We start from the raw sequence: 12,863 nt of genomic DNA on the forward strand, positions 1-12,863 counted from the left end.
AATGTTTTTTTGGATGATCTATACCAAAAGGAAAACTCTCTCTTTCCTCCTTCCAGTGAATGTGACTCTGGATCGAGAAACAGCACATCCTGAACTCTGGGTCTCAGAGGACCTCAAAAGTGTGAAATGTGCAGACATAACGGAGGAACAACCTGAAGATCTGGACATTGTTGATTCTTATCGCTGTGTCCTGGGCTATGAGAGATTTAACTCTGGGAGACATTATTGGGAAGTGGAGCTTAAGAACAAGACTATGTGGCACTTGGGGGTTTGTGCTGACTCAGAAAACAGGGAGAGGTACAAAAGTATAGCACCTGAAGGTGGATACTGGGCCATAAGATTGTGGAATGGAGAATGCAAAGCCCTCTCCACTCCTCGGACAACAATCACCTTGGAAATGAGACCCACAAGGGTTGGGATTTTTCTGGACTATGAAGCAGCAGAGCTCTCATTTTACAATTTGTCTGATGACTCCCATATCTACACTTTCAAATATATCTTCCCTGGGACACTCCGGCCTTTCTTCAGTCCAGGTGTATATGGATCTAAAGAGGCTGCTCCCCTGACCATCTACCCAGTTATAGACTGGCAATGAAGGACACATTGTCATTCACAACTACTATTACAATTTTCTAGCTATGTCAGACTCACACAGAAAAAAAAATGGTAAAATGTCTGATGATGGGGAAATATCAAGTCGAGCTGGTTGAAAATTGAGAGACAAAATGTTTTTTCTTCGGAAAATACCATTTCATCAATATCTGAACTTTCCATGGGAGTGTGTCGATTTCAGCAAAACTTAGTTTAGAAAAAAAATTAAACAAAGCATTTCATTAATGTTGAAATGCCCCTTTTGATACTTACGGAACAAAAATTTTGATTTTTTGTTTCAAAATGACCTTTGTTTAACATTTTATTGTATATAATATAATAAAAGGAATAAAGGCAAAATTGAAACAATCTTTTATTTAAATAGATTTGTACTAATCTTGCCAGGTCCCAGTCAAACTACTTATGCTAAACAATCTGTTCCACCTTGCATTGTGCTGTGATGCTCGGAGTACTTTTCCCAGCCCTGCAGAAGAGCTCTGTGTGGCTTGAAAGCATGTCTCTTTCATCAAGGGAAGTTGGTCCAATAAAACGTATTATCTCACCTGCCTTGTCCCCCAAGAGAGACAGAGTTTAGCCCTAGATTGGATACAAGCTACCACTGGCTTGAACAGTGGCATCTGGACATGCCCTTGAGCTATTCAACTTCATGAGAAATGGTACACTCAAAAGCCTGTTGGCTGACTTTTCTGGGCATGCTCAGTGTAATCAGTTTAACTCATGAGCGTTAGGTAGGTGACTAACCTGAGACCTAGCTCTCCTGCCAACATCATTTTTAAAGGGACAGTAGATGCCATGCATTAGCTATGATATATGTGCAGAGCTAGCACCGGCGCTGACTTTAATTTTTCTGAGTGGGTGCTTCCACTGCTCTGCCCCATGGCCCTGCCCCATTCCGCCTCTTCCCCAAGACCCCACCCTCACTCCGCCTCTTCCCACCCCACTCCGCCCCAGCTCTCCCCCTCCCTGAGCACCTCCTACCCACCGCCAAACACATTATTTTTTTCCCATGGGTGCTCCAGCCCCAGAGCACCCATGGAGTCAGAGCCTATGAGTGCTAGAGATCCCTGTGCCCAGATCAGAGCCATGGTTTGACCCTGTGACCCAAAACATCCAGGTATACACACCTCTCCGCATTATTGCAACAATCTTTGCACAAAATAGGCCTTGTGAGGTATCATCTAAAAACGAATCACTTGCTGCTCAACCATACCATGGTGAAATGTATGTAGCAACACTATATGTAAACTTATGAGTTCCCCCATATGATGTTACTAGAACATGTTCAAGACCAGACAGCCTTGCCTCGGTAAAGGTGTGACATACGTCTGTCCTAAACAAAGAAATGTGTGTTTACCTCAATTTACCTATAAGCTATAAACAGGACTATCCAGACATCAGAGGGAGGAGATTGCAGGGAACAGAACAATTTGAATTTTAGCAAATACCAGCAGGGGGAGAAAAACCATCATGGAGTTTCCATCACCACATGACTCCATGTTGCCTTCCTCACATAAACTTTACTTGGAGGAGTAACATTCAGGAGAATACATTGCAAAGGTTTACTGGTGTATAAAGACGGAGGGGCTGAATCTCAAGTGATATGCAATTGAATCAACTGATTGGATCAACAATATTACTGTACTTATAAAAGTATATAGAGTGAGGTCTTTTCTGAAAGCTAATGACACACTGGTGATTAATAGCATTATGAAAAGTCCATATTAACACTATGTGAGGAAATATGGACACCTAATGATATTATGCTTTAAAGTCGGTGGCCAGACAAGGAGAAATAGGTAGGAGAGAAGGCAGCTATCTACCTGGCCGCAATGAAAGGTGAAATGCAAGTAGGGTGACCAGACAGCAAGTGTGAAAAATCGGGATGGGGTGGGGGGTAATAGGCGCCTATATAAGACAAAGCCCGAAATATCAGGACTATCCCTATAAAATTAGGACATCTGTTCACCCTAAATGCAAGGTTTAACCAAAAACAATGGAAGCCCCATTTACATAGAAATCAGGAGGGGGTTGGGAAGTCCACAGGAAGGGAAGTAGAGCATGAGGTCATCCTGCCTCTTAAAGCAAGGTCATTGAAATTTGGAAAACAAGGACCGAAGCCATCTTTGGGATCCTTCACTCGACAGACACAAAGGAATAGATCTCTTGCAAGCTCAGAAAGATGGGCCCTTCAACCAAGGGAGGGGTTGACGTCTCTGGGAACTGAAGATAGGAAAGAAATCCACTTAGGCAAAGGTCTTTCACCCAGATGGACAAGGGAAGCCAGCCCCTTGGCCTTCTGCAGAAGATCCTGGCTGAGAGAAATTCAGCCCTGGCTGGCAAGAAGGAAGATTGCTGAGAGCAACCATCTTGAATAAAGCCCATACCTTGCTAGATTCAGTTTTTGACTTTTAGATGCAAATTTTCACTTTCATTTGCTTGTAACCATCTCTACTTTTCTTCCTTTTCTCAGCATTACTTAACCTATGACCTTTCGTTAATACATTTCTTTGACATTGCACGTTGCAGAGCACACCGTTTGGGCAAAATTCAGGACTGGGAGTGCATTGGGGTCACCCTGCTGGTGGTAACCCAGGCTGGTAGAGAGCAGGGAGTGGGCCTGCTGTGTTGCTGGGGTCAGAGTGGCTGGACCAGGGTGGCAGTTATACACAGACACTCAGGCTGTGACCTGCATGCTTGTTGCTGACTGTGACCATCCCAGGCAGGGAATTACAGTAACAAAGCATTGTGTAGCTCTCAGGGTTACAGGGTCAGAGGCGATGCATCCTCGAACCCTGTGACAGATCCCCAGATCTGGACAAAAAACCATTGGTGGAACCTCTCAACTTTGCAAAAAGCAGCTGTTGTCAGGGGGCTGTATCTCAGGAACCCCATATTCAAGTGACCCCAAATTTAGTTCACTAATCCTACCCCAGAAACCCATGAGGTACACCAAATATCAAGAGCAATCCGAGTAACCATGCAGGTTTTAGAGCACTTAGAAGAGACAAGCATTAAACAGAAAGCTGGTCCTAACGACAGCAGAGACTGGCAGCCCACTACAATTTCTCTGCTGTGTGGAGTCTCTCACGTCCAATATGATGTGAACTCTGCTTGAAACATTTGCCACATTATGGACATTTAGGAGGTCTCTATCCTGTATGGATTTGCAGAAGCCACTTATGATCATAGCCCCAAGTGAAGAGTCACCCACATTCAGGTCCTCTTCGCCGTGTGGATTTTCTGATGTTTAATAAGATGTGAGCTCCGCTGGAAACTTTTCCCACAGTCCAGGCACTTATAGGGTCTCTCTCCTGTGTGGGTCCTCTGATGCGTAATAAGGTTTGAGTTAACACTAAAACTTTTCCCACAGTCAAAGCATTTATAGGGCTTCTCTCCCGTGTGGGTTCTCTGATGCACAATAAGGTGGGAACTCCGACTGAAGGTTTTCCCACAGTCCAAGCATTTAAAAGGTTTCTCTCCCGTATGGATTCTCTGATGCACAATAAGCTGTGAGCTCTGAACAAATGTTTCCCCACAGTCAGTGCACTTATAGGGCTCCTCTCCTGTGTGAATTCCCTGGTGTCTAATAAGGTGTGACTTCTGAGTGAAATTTTTCCCACAGATGAGGCACTTATGGGGTTTCTCTCCCAAATGGAGACTCTGATGTCTAATAAGGTGTGAGCTCTGTATAAAACTTTTCCCGCAGTCAAGGCATTTATAGGGTCTCTCTCCTGTATGGAGTCGTTGATGTGAAATAAGATCGGAGCTCTGAATGAAACTTTTCCCGCAGTCCAAGCATTTATAGGGTCGCTCTCCCGTATGGTGTCGCCGGTGTGTAAGAAGGTTTGAGCTCAGGCTGAAACTTTTCCCACAGTCCAAGCATTTATAGGGTCGCTCTCCTGTATGGGTTCTCTGGTGGGTAAGAAGGTTTGAGCTCAGATTGAAGCTTTTCCCACAGTCCAAGCACTTGAAGGGTCTTTCCCCTGTGAGAGTTCTCTGATGTCTAGGAAGGTGTGAGCTGTCATTAAAACTTTTCCCAAACTCAGTGAATGTGTTTTTTCTCTCTCCCATTTGGATTCCTTGCTGGGATGTGGTTTCCTTGAGATTCCCGCAGCCTCTCCCACAACAAATAGATTTATCCACTTTTTTTCTAGCTGCCTCTCTTACAACTCTCGAAGAAATTCCCTTCAGTTCTTCCTGATAACGTCCCACGCAGTTACACTTGCTGAGGATTTTCTGCTGAGGATTCTCCTCCTTTGTTCTCACTCACTGTCCCATCACCTGCTGGGAGAGAGAGAGAGAGATACAATCCAGAGAGGAGTCATTCCATGGGCCGGAAAGAAAGGAGAACAGCAAAGAGCTGAAACACAACATAATAACTGTTTAGGAGATTGAGGAATTGGATTCTGCCTCCCCATCCCATCCAAACACTCAGGGGGAAACAAAGTCAGGGCAGAAACTCCTGCCAGCTGTCAGGACAGGTGGGAAACCAGGAGTATATGATGTATGGCAGTGCAGTGTAGCCATGTCGGTCCCAGGGTATTAAAGAAACAAGGTGGGTGAGGTAACATCTTTTATCGGACCAACTTCTGTTGGGGAGAGAGACAAGTTCATGAGTGCATGATGACACCTACTGGTCCAACCCTGGTTGGATTGAGGTGATGCAGAACTGGGGGAGTCTGTTCCCAAATAGAGCTGGGTTAAATTTTTTGGCCAGAGTTTAGTTGCTGAAGAACATAGTTTCAGTCGACCTGAAACTATTTGTGAATTTGATAGAACTCACCAAATAATTTCAGTCCCCCCACACATCCCAAAATTGTGGAGGGACCGAGGCACCTTTCATAAAATGGCCAGAAGAGAAGATATTGGTGCCTCCTTTATAACCTTTACCCTGGCGGCTAGGGCACTTGCTTGGGATGTGGAGAAGGGATTTGAATGTGGGTCTCCCAACATTGCAGGAGTACTAATGTCTTTGGCTAATAATGTTAAAAATTCGGGCCTTATTTCTAATCAAAATTTGTCTGGCTTTAACTTCCAGCCATTAGTTTTTGTTATGCCTTTCTCTGCTAGATGAAAGAAATTTTAAGTAGCTGATATTTTCTCCCTGTAATCAAGTCAATAATTCATGGCAATAGTTCTGCAAAACTGAGGGAATTGTGTATTATTCAATAATTATAGGTGGCAAAACATCAGTGAATACTGAGATTTTTTTTTAATCAGGATTGATAAGTGAGCGAGAAAATGAGGCAAATCTATGAAAATTTACATATCTTCACTAATTAAACAAAAAAACCAGCAAAATCTGATAGGTTTTTATATTAATAATGCATATGTAGATGAAAACAATAAGCAATATTTACACAGAGATTAATAATGTATAAATACAGAGAAATGGATCAAAATCAGATAGGAAATTATATCCAAATTCAATAAGAGAAAAAATCTGAAGGATGGTCCAGCAATGTTTGATTATTGGAGAGAAAGGTGGCTAGAGAAGATACTTATAAAGAGACACATCAGAATTGAAGGGTTTGGGCTTTTTTTTTTTTTTTTTCTATATTACCTTCAAAAACTACATTAAGAAAATGTTACTACGGTTGCAAAGTCCACCACTCACAGCTAGGCTGGGCCAGAATAAAGGGTATCTGGGGAATATCGATTTCATCGGGCGCATGATACTGTAATACAATCTCTAATGCTAGAATCACATACTGCACTGTTCATTAACACAGGACCCTGCCTCCTTATAGCTGGGATGCATTTGCTGCAGGAAACATGTCCCTGTCAGCAGCTGAATAGTGAAGAGATTTCTGTGGAATTCGGGGGGGGAGAGGCAGGGCTGGGAGGGAGGATGGATGGGAAGTAATGGGTTTGGTTTTTAAAGGAAGAATAACCACCATTCCACAAACACACCCTCTCCATTCCCCTCACTGCTTTTCCTTCGTTCTGCCTCCAGATTCACCCCCTTCCCTTTCTGACAATCCAGAAACACAAAGGGGAAAACCCAGTGGGTGGGGCCCGTTCCTGGTTTTCCCTTCCCTGTTTCCCCTCCTGAATCTCCCAGTTTGGCCCCCGGAGCAGATCCCCCACAAAGGGGTGCTGCTAAGGCCAGATCAACCCCCAGGCAACTTCACACAGCTGCCAGATCCGAGTCTCCTGGGGCCCTTTGTGCAGTGACTTTCCTGCCCATCCCTCCATCACCTGGAGTCTCCGGCTCAGGAGCTGGTGTTGGCAGAGCCTGGGGATGCCCAGGGGGCTAGTTCCAAAAAATCCCCACCTGGGCTGGGCACAGAAGGCGCTTTAATGAAGGTCTCGCCCCTGCCCAGACCCGGCTGGGGAGCAGCAGCTGCTGGTATCTCCCCAGATGACAAGGCAGGAGACAGCAGCTCCTGACCCAGGAAGATAAACAGAGCCGGAGCAAACACAGCTTCCCCTCCCCTCCCCGCCGGAGCAAGAACCAGAGCCCTCTGGATACAGCAGCTGATGAAGCTCTCCACCCCCGAACCTAGCACAGCCCTGGCCCAGGAACGATCTGGGGCCAGAGCCCTTCTCTCTCTGCCCTTGAATCCTAGAAATCTGCAGAGCAAATAGCAGACAGATCAGTGCCACTGAGAAACGCGTCCCCTGCAGCTCGGGGCTCCGGGCAGCCTCTCTAGGGCCAGGATTCAGGGCTTCATCTGTAATGTAAGAGGGGCTGGGGGGCTCAAGCAATGTTTTTACATTCATAACTGATGCAACAAGCCTAGAGGTGCCGGGGCTTAGATCTGGCACAAATTAAGCACCGCCAGACCCAGGCCCCCATTGCCCTGCGTCCCCTCTGATTTTGGAGACCCTTGGGAACAATCCCCAGTCCCCATAGAAATCCCCCGTCCGCTGTCCCCGGGATATTGAAGTCACCCCCTTTCCATCCCACACTGAGGTAGATGCTTTAATGCACAATGCGGCTGCACCCAGGGATGTGCGTGGGGAGGGGCAAGCAGGGACACGGGATCCCACAGTCTGCGGGGGCACAGAACTCCTCTGGGGCCGGGGTGGCAGTGCTGGGGGAGAGCGAACTTCATCGGCCCCAGAGCTGCAGAGAGAACCAGGCCCTCCGGCCGTGGGGGGTGGGTGGGGAAAGCCAGCTCCCCCGGTCATGGGGGACACAGAAAGTGCCCCTCCTGGGGGTGCAACCCCCCCCACACACACCTAAACAGACATCTGGGGCTCAGTGACCATGTTCCCCTCGGTTCAGACCCATTCAGATTCCATGGCCCCCTCCCAGCACAGTGCGGAGCCAAAGCACAATCAAGGAATGTTCCTCTGACAAACTAAACAAACATGATGCATCCTGATTTGACCCCCATTCCCGAACCTGACCTGATCACCCAGCTAGAACAAGGGGAAGAGCTGGTGGTCCCCGATCTCCAGCGCGCTGAGGAAAGCTAGGAGAGGAACTTGCACAGGCAAAGTATCAATGAAATTGGTAGAGAAACCCTCTGATTAGTGCCAGATGCCTCCAGAAATGTTATGAGAGGGATTCCCCAGTTCCACCTCATCTCTCCAGGTCAGGGTTGTAACTAGCAGATGTCCTATCTTCATGGCAGATGTTACACACAGTTTCACACCCATCCTGGCCAACAGCTGGTAGGAACTCCCAGTCCCTCCCTGCCTTTGCTTCCCCTCTGCTGTCTGGATGGGACTGAAGACAGACTCCAATTTCTCCGCCCAACAGTTCTTGTGTTTTCCTCTCTTTATTGTTCCTCTCTTTGTCCTCTCTCCCTGGCACAGAGAATGGGTCCTGTCTGGATTCTCACTCCCTATCCCAACAGGTGATGAGACAGGCAGTGAGAACAAGGAAGAGAATCCCCAGCAGAATTTTAAAATATTGTGTGCAGAATTTGTAATTTTTTTGGTGCAGAATTCCAACAGGAGTACCTCACACTTGTTTCTATTTGAATCTCTATTCTTAAGAAACTTTTTTTTTTTAATATCATCAGACTCCAGTGCTGCATGAGATATTGGAGTGGTGGCATATGGTGAAACTGGTAAACCAGGGTACGCTGTTCCTCTGGGAACAATGGAACTGGAATGTCTGTGGATATCCAGTGATACCACAGGGGGAAACTTTGAAGGGAAGCAGGAGCTGGGGTGCATCTGTTGTCAACCTGGAGGGAAAAGGTGGGACTGGTGTAGCCCAGGGGAGAGAAGTCTGGTGGCTGAGAGGCTGGTTGTGTTAAGGTGCTAACACCCAACTGGCAAAGGCAAGACTCCTTCATGCTGGTGACGGCAAGGGAACACCCAGCCCTGAGTAGCATCACAGCACTTGTGTCTGATTGTGAATGCACAGTTGGGAAGGAAGGCAGGTTCCTAAGCTCTTTCCTTGTGGGAGCAAGTGAGTTAGACAGGCGCTTCGCTCCATGTAGCCATAGGAGAGGAGTGTGCGTGGGGGATTCCTCCTTTAAACATTCAACCCAGGAGTTCGAGCAGTCACCCTGCTGTGGGAAACCCAGGTTCAATCCCCCCCTGCAGAAAGGATTTGATCAGGGTCCCCTCACAGCTCTTAGGAGAGTGCTCTCACCACTGGGCCATGGGATCTTCTGGTATGGGACTCCCTCAATGTGTCTTCCCGTAGCACTTTGGATGAGTCATTAAAGAAGAAGACAGGACCCTCCAAGCCAGGTGCCCCCTGGACTACAGAGTTGTTCTCTCTCTCTGGCCCAGCAAAAGCCCCCGCCGCGGCTGGGCACAGCTAATGAGTCAAGTCCCCTCCTCTCCAAAACCCCAACCCTGGAGGGATCAAGGGAGCTCAGGCCCAGATTAAGACACTGGCAATTTAGGCATTAGTCTAGGGCCCAATTTGTGTGTGTAGGTGGAGGAGAGGAGGGAGGTGTCAGGAGGCTGTCCACACTGCAGCGGTGAGGAGGAGCAGTGCTGGCTGCCCCACTGCCCATGCAGCTGTGACCAAGGCGCTCCACCACGAAACAAGTGGGGCACCAGGGTGACACTGAGTGAGTGGCACCCAGACTCCCGCGCACCAGGTAACAAGCCCAAGTCTCCCCACATACACCCCATCTCCCGATCCCTGGAATCATCTCCTGTCTGTCCGCCCATGGGTGCATTGGCTTCTATGCACGATGCCCCCTTAATGCTGAGAGAAGCTGCCTCTGTATGGAGCCCATGATGGCAAGTGTCTTGGGCAGGGGGCTGCAGCGAAGTGGGTTTATCGCTAGGACCCAGGAGCAGCTGGGAGACGGCTCTGGGGGGAGCGATCGCTGGGCTCAGTCCCGGCAGCAGGAAGTGACTCGCAGCCGCTGTGGTGACTCTGGCTCCCGGCGAGATCCTCGAGCCCCGGCGGCTGGTGCTGGGAGCCCGGAGCCCGGGCTGCAGCCGGGAGAGGGGAATCTCCAGCAGGGCCCTTCCCGCTGCTCCCCAGGAGCCTCTCCCAGGGCAGAGCCCCCAGCCCGGCCAGGCCCCTTCCCGGCCCGGCCCCTGCCCCAGGGGGGCCCCGCTCGGAGGGAAGGTAAGAGAGATCCCCCCACCTGCAAGGAGCGGTGCCCCCCAACACACCCGGGCTGCAGCGGGAGGTTTGGCCCCAGGCTGCTCCCAGCTCCCGGTGTGTGCGGGGCCGGGACAGTGACACGGCGGAGCCGGTACGGGGCTGAAGAGGGGCGGCGGGGGTGTCAGGGTAAGGGGGGATTTTAGGAGGCAGGATGGGATGGGGCAGGGGGTTGCTGAAGGGAGGATGGGGCAATGCAGGGCAATCGGAAAACTTATGGGGCGGATGGGAACAGGGCTGCAATAGAGGAAAAGTGGGGGGGGCACTGCGAAGGAAAGCGGGGATGTGTAGAGGGGAGGCTGGGGGAGACAGAGCAAGAGCAGACTGGCTGGGGGAGGGAGAGAAACAAGGTAGGAATCGGGGAGAATGAGAGGGAGAGATACAAGGGCAGCTCCCCCACTCCATGGGGCAGTAGAGGGTGAGGGGCTGCCCCACCCAGCAGCCAGAGGGGAATTCCTTTAGCACAACTAGTCAATGATGTTTTGGGGGTAGGTGGAGGCTTCCACCTAAGGGTTCAAAAGCTACTAAGCAAATATCCAGGCTCCCCACACCCACACACATCCTGCTCCCAATTTATTTTATTTTATTTTATTTTATTTTATTTTATTTTTTTAAGACACACTCATGATTTTGGGGTCTGTCTCATAGAATCATAGAAGAAGAACAGAATCATAGAAGATTAGGGTTGGAAGAGGCCTCAGGAGGTCATCTAGTCCAACCCCTGCTCAAAGCAGGACCAACACCAATTAAATCATCCAAGCTAGGGCTTTGTCAAGCAAGGCCTTAAAAATCTCTAAGGATGGAGATTCCACCACCTCCCTATGTAACCCATTCTAGTGCTTCACCACCCTCCTAGTGAAATAATGTTTCTTAGTATCCAACCTAGACCTCCCCCACTGCAACTTGAGACCATTGCTCCTTGTTCTGTCATGTGCCACCACTGAGAACAGTCTAGCTCCAGCCTCTTTGGAACCCCCCCTTCAGGTAGTTGAAGGCTGCTATCAAATCCTCCCTCACTCTTCTCTTCTGTAGACTAAATAACCCCAGTTCCCTCAGCCTCTCCTCGTAAGTCATGTGCCCCAGACTCCTAATCGTTTTCGTTGCCCTCCGCTGGATTCTCTCCAATTTATCCACATCCTTTCTGTAGTGGGGGGCCCAAAACTGGATGCAATACTCCAGATGTGGGCTCACCAGTGCCGAATAGAGGGGAATAATCACTTCCCTCAGTCTGCTGGCAATGTTTCTATTATTATAGCCCAATATGTTGTTAACCTTCTTGGTAACAAAGACACACTGTCAACTCATATCCAGTTTCTCGTTCACGGTAACCCCTAGGCCCTTTTCTGCAGAACTGCTTCCTAGCCATTCGGTCCCTAGTCTGTAGCAGTGCATGGGATTCTTCCTTCCTAAGTGCAGGACTCTGCACTTGTCCTTGTTGAACCTCATCAGATTTGTTTTGGCCCAATCCTCCAATTTGTCTAGGTCACTCTGGACCCTATCCCTACCCTCCAGCTTATCTACCTCTCCCCCCAGCTTACTGTCATCTGCGAACTTGTTGAGGGTGCAATCCACGCCATCCTCCAGATCATTAATAAAGTTGTTGAACAAAACCGTCCCCAGGACTGACCCCTGGGGCATCCCGCTTGATACCTGCTGCCAACTAGACATCGAGCCATTGATCACGACCCGTTGAGCCCGACAATCTAGCCAGCTTTCTATCCACCTTATAGTCCATCCATCCAGCCCATACTTCTTTAACTTGCTGGCAAGAATACTGTGGCGACCGTATCAAAAGCTTTGCTAAAGTCAAGATATGAGTGTTGGGGGCGGAGTGTTGGGGGCTGCCCAGGGCCCTGGTCTGATTTCTGGGCAGGATTCAGATCTCAGCCACACCGGTGTCAGACCGGAGTCACTGCTGGCTCTGGCAGGGGGTGAGTGCGGATGGCCCAGTGAGATCAGCCTCTGCCTGCCTGTACGTGGGGGCTGCAGGGGTAGCACAGGGAGGCTCAGTCATTAGCTGCTGCCACCAGAGGGCTCTGGCTATTGCTCAGGGAGAGGAGGAGGCTGGTGCGTGTCTCTCTCTGCTCCTGATATTAGAGCCCTTGAATTGAGCTGCCTGGGTCAGATACTGCTGCCTCCTCTACCAGACTGTGAAACTGCTGCTCCCCAGCTGGGGCTGTACCGGGGACAGACCTTCATGAAAGTCCCCATCTATGCCCAGCACTGGTAGGGACTTTCATCTTGCCTGGAACCGGCCCCTGGGGCAGTCCCGGGCTGTGCCCACACCAGCCCCTGAGCCGCAGCCTGCAGGTGATGGGGAGAGACCTGAGGGAAAGGGCTGGGGCCAGGCAGGAAAGTGACTCTGCACAAAGGGCCCCTTTCAGGGACCAGCTAGTGAGTTTGTACCAGAGGGGGAAGGGTTCCCTGTGTGTCTGCGGGTCCCAGAGCTGTTGCCCTCAGTGACACAGACATAGCTGTTGTAGTAGCATATCTGTTTACTAGAGAGCAAACGCCCATGTAAATGGAGCAGTAACCAGTTCTCCCAGACAGAGGGAAGGGAGACAGGGAATGAGACAGAAAGGGAGAGTGGAGAGACTGAAAGGGGCAGCAGGAGCACGAAGGGAGAAGAGAGTCTCCAAGCCTCATTCCTGCATCACCCCTGGGCAGACTGACTCTCTTGGGAACAAGGGGAGGAGCTGACAGAGGAAAAAAC

The 12,863-nt window shown here is 49.4% G+C and overlaps 3 protein-coding genes and 1 pseudogene across 7 annotated transcripts in view; 3 read left to right on the forward strand and 1 right to left on the reverse strand.

Moving 5' to 3' along the window:
* LOC117886934 (butyrophilin subfamily 1 member A1-like) overlaps window positions 1-937 on the forward strand; it is a 39,409-nt gene extending 38,472 nt beyond the window's left edge. The window contains exon 10 of the mRNA XM_034789095.1: window positions 57-937. Within this exon, the coding sequence (XP_034644986.1) occupies window positions 57-595 (539 nt within the window). The 3' untranslated portion in view covers window positions 596-937. The remainder of the gene's footprint in view (window positions 1-56) is intronic.
* A 1,641-nt stretch (window positions 938-2,578) lies between these two features.
* On the reverse strand, window positions 2,579-6,995 carry LOC117886998 (zinc finger protein 436-like). 4 transcript variants are annotated; one of them, XM_034789223.1, is made up of 2 exons: window positions 6,890-6,995; window positions 2,579-4,893 (listed from the first exon to the last, which is right to left on the reverse strand). In XM_034789223.1, exon 2 carries the CDS (start codon window positions 4,681-4,683, stop codon window positions 3,826-3,828), a length of 858 nt encoding a protein of 285 aa, XP_034645114.1. In that variant the 5' UTR covers window positions 4,684-4,893; window positions 6,890-6,995; the 3' UTR covers window positions 2,579-3,825. The 4 variants fall into 4 exon arrangements, with proteins under 4 accessions (XP_034645114.1, XP_034645115.1, XP_034645112.1 ...); XM_034789224.1 differs by having other exon boundaries at window positions 2,579-4,896; XM_034789221.1 differs by having other exon boundaries at window positions 6,814-6,995.
* Window positions 6,996-10,032: 3,037 nt separating this feature from the next.
* The window catches only part of LOC117886991 (zinc finger protein 445-like), a 731,357-nt gene continuing 728,526 nt past the window's right edge, over window positions 10,033-12,863 (forward strand). Inside the window, exon 1 of one of the 2 annotated variants that reach the window (XM_034789209.1) lies at window positions 10,033-10,114. The gene's annotated coding sequence lies outside the window, so the exon portion shown is untranslated. The remainder of the gene's footprint in view (window positions 10,115-12,863) is intronic. The other variant, XM_034789212.1, reaches the window with a different exon arrangement.
* Window positions 11,412-12,863, forward strand: part of LOC117887093 — a 50,144-nt pseudogene continuing 48,692 nt past the window's right edge.

Source organism: Trachemys scripta, chromosome 14 (genome assembly GCF_013100865.1).
Source record: "Trachemys scripta elegans isolate TJP31775 chromosome 14, CAS_Tse_1.0, whole genome shotgun sequence".
NCBI lineage: Eukaryota > Metazoa > Chordata > Testudines > Emydidae > Trachemys > Trachemys scripta.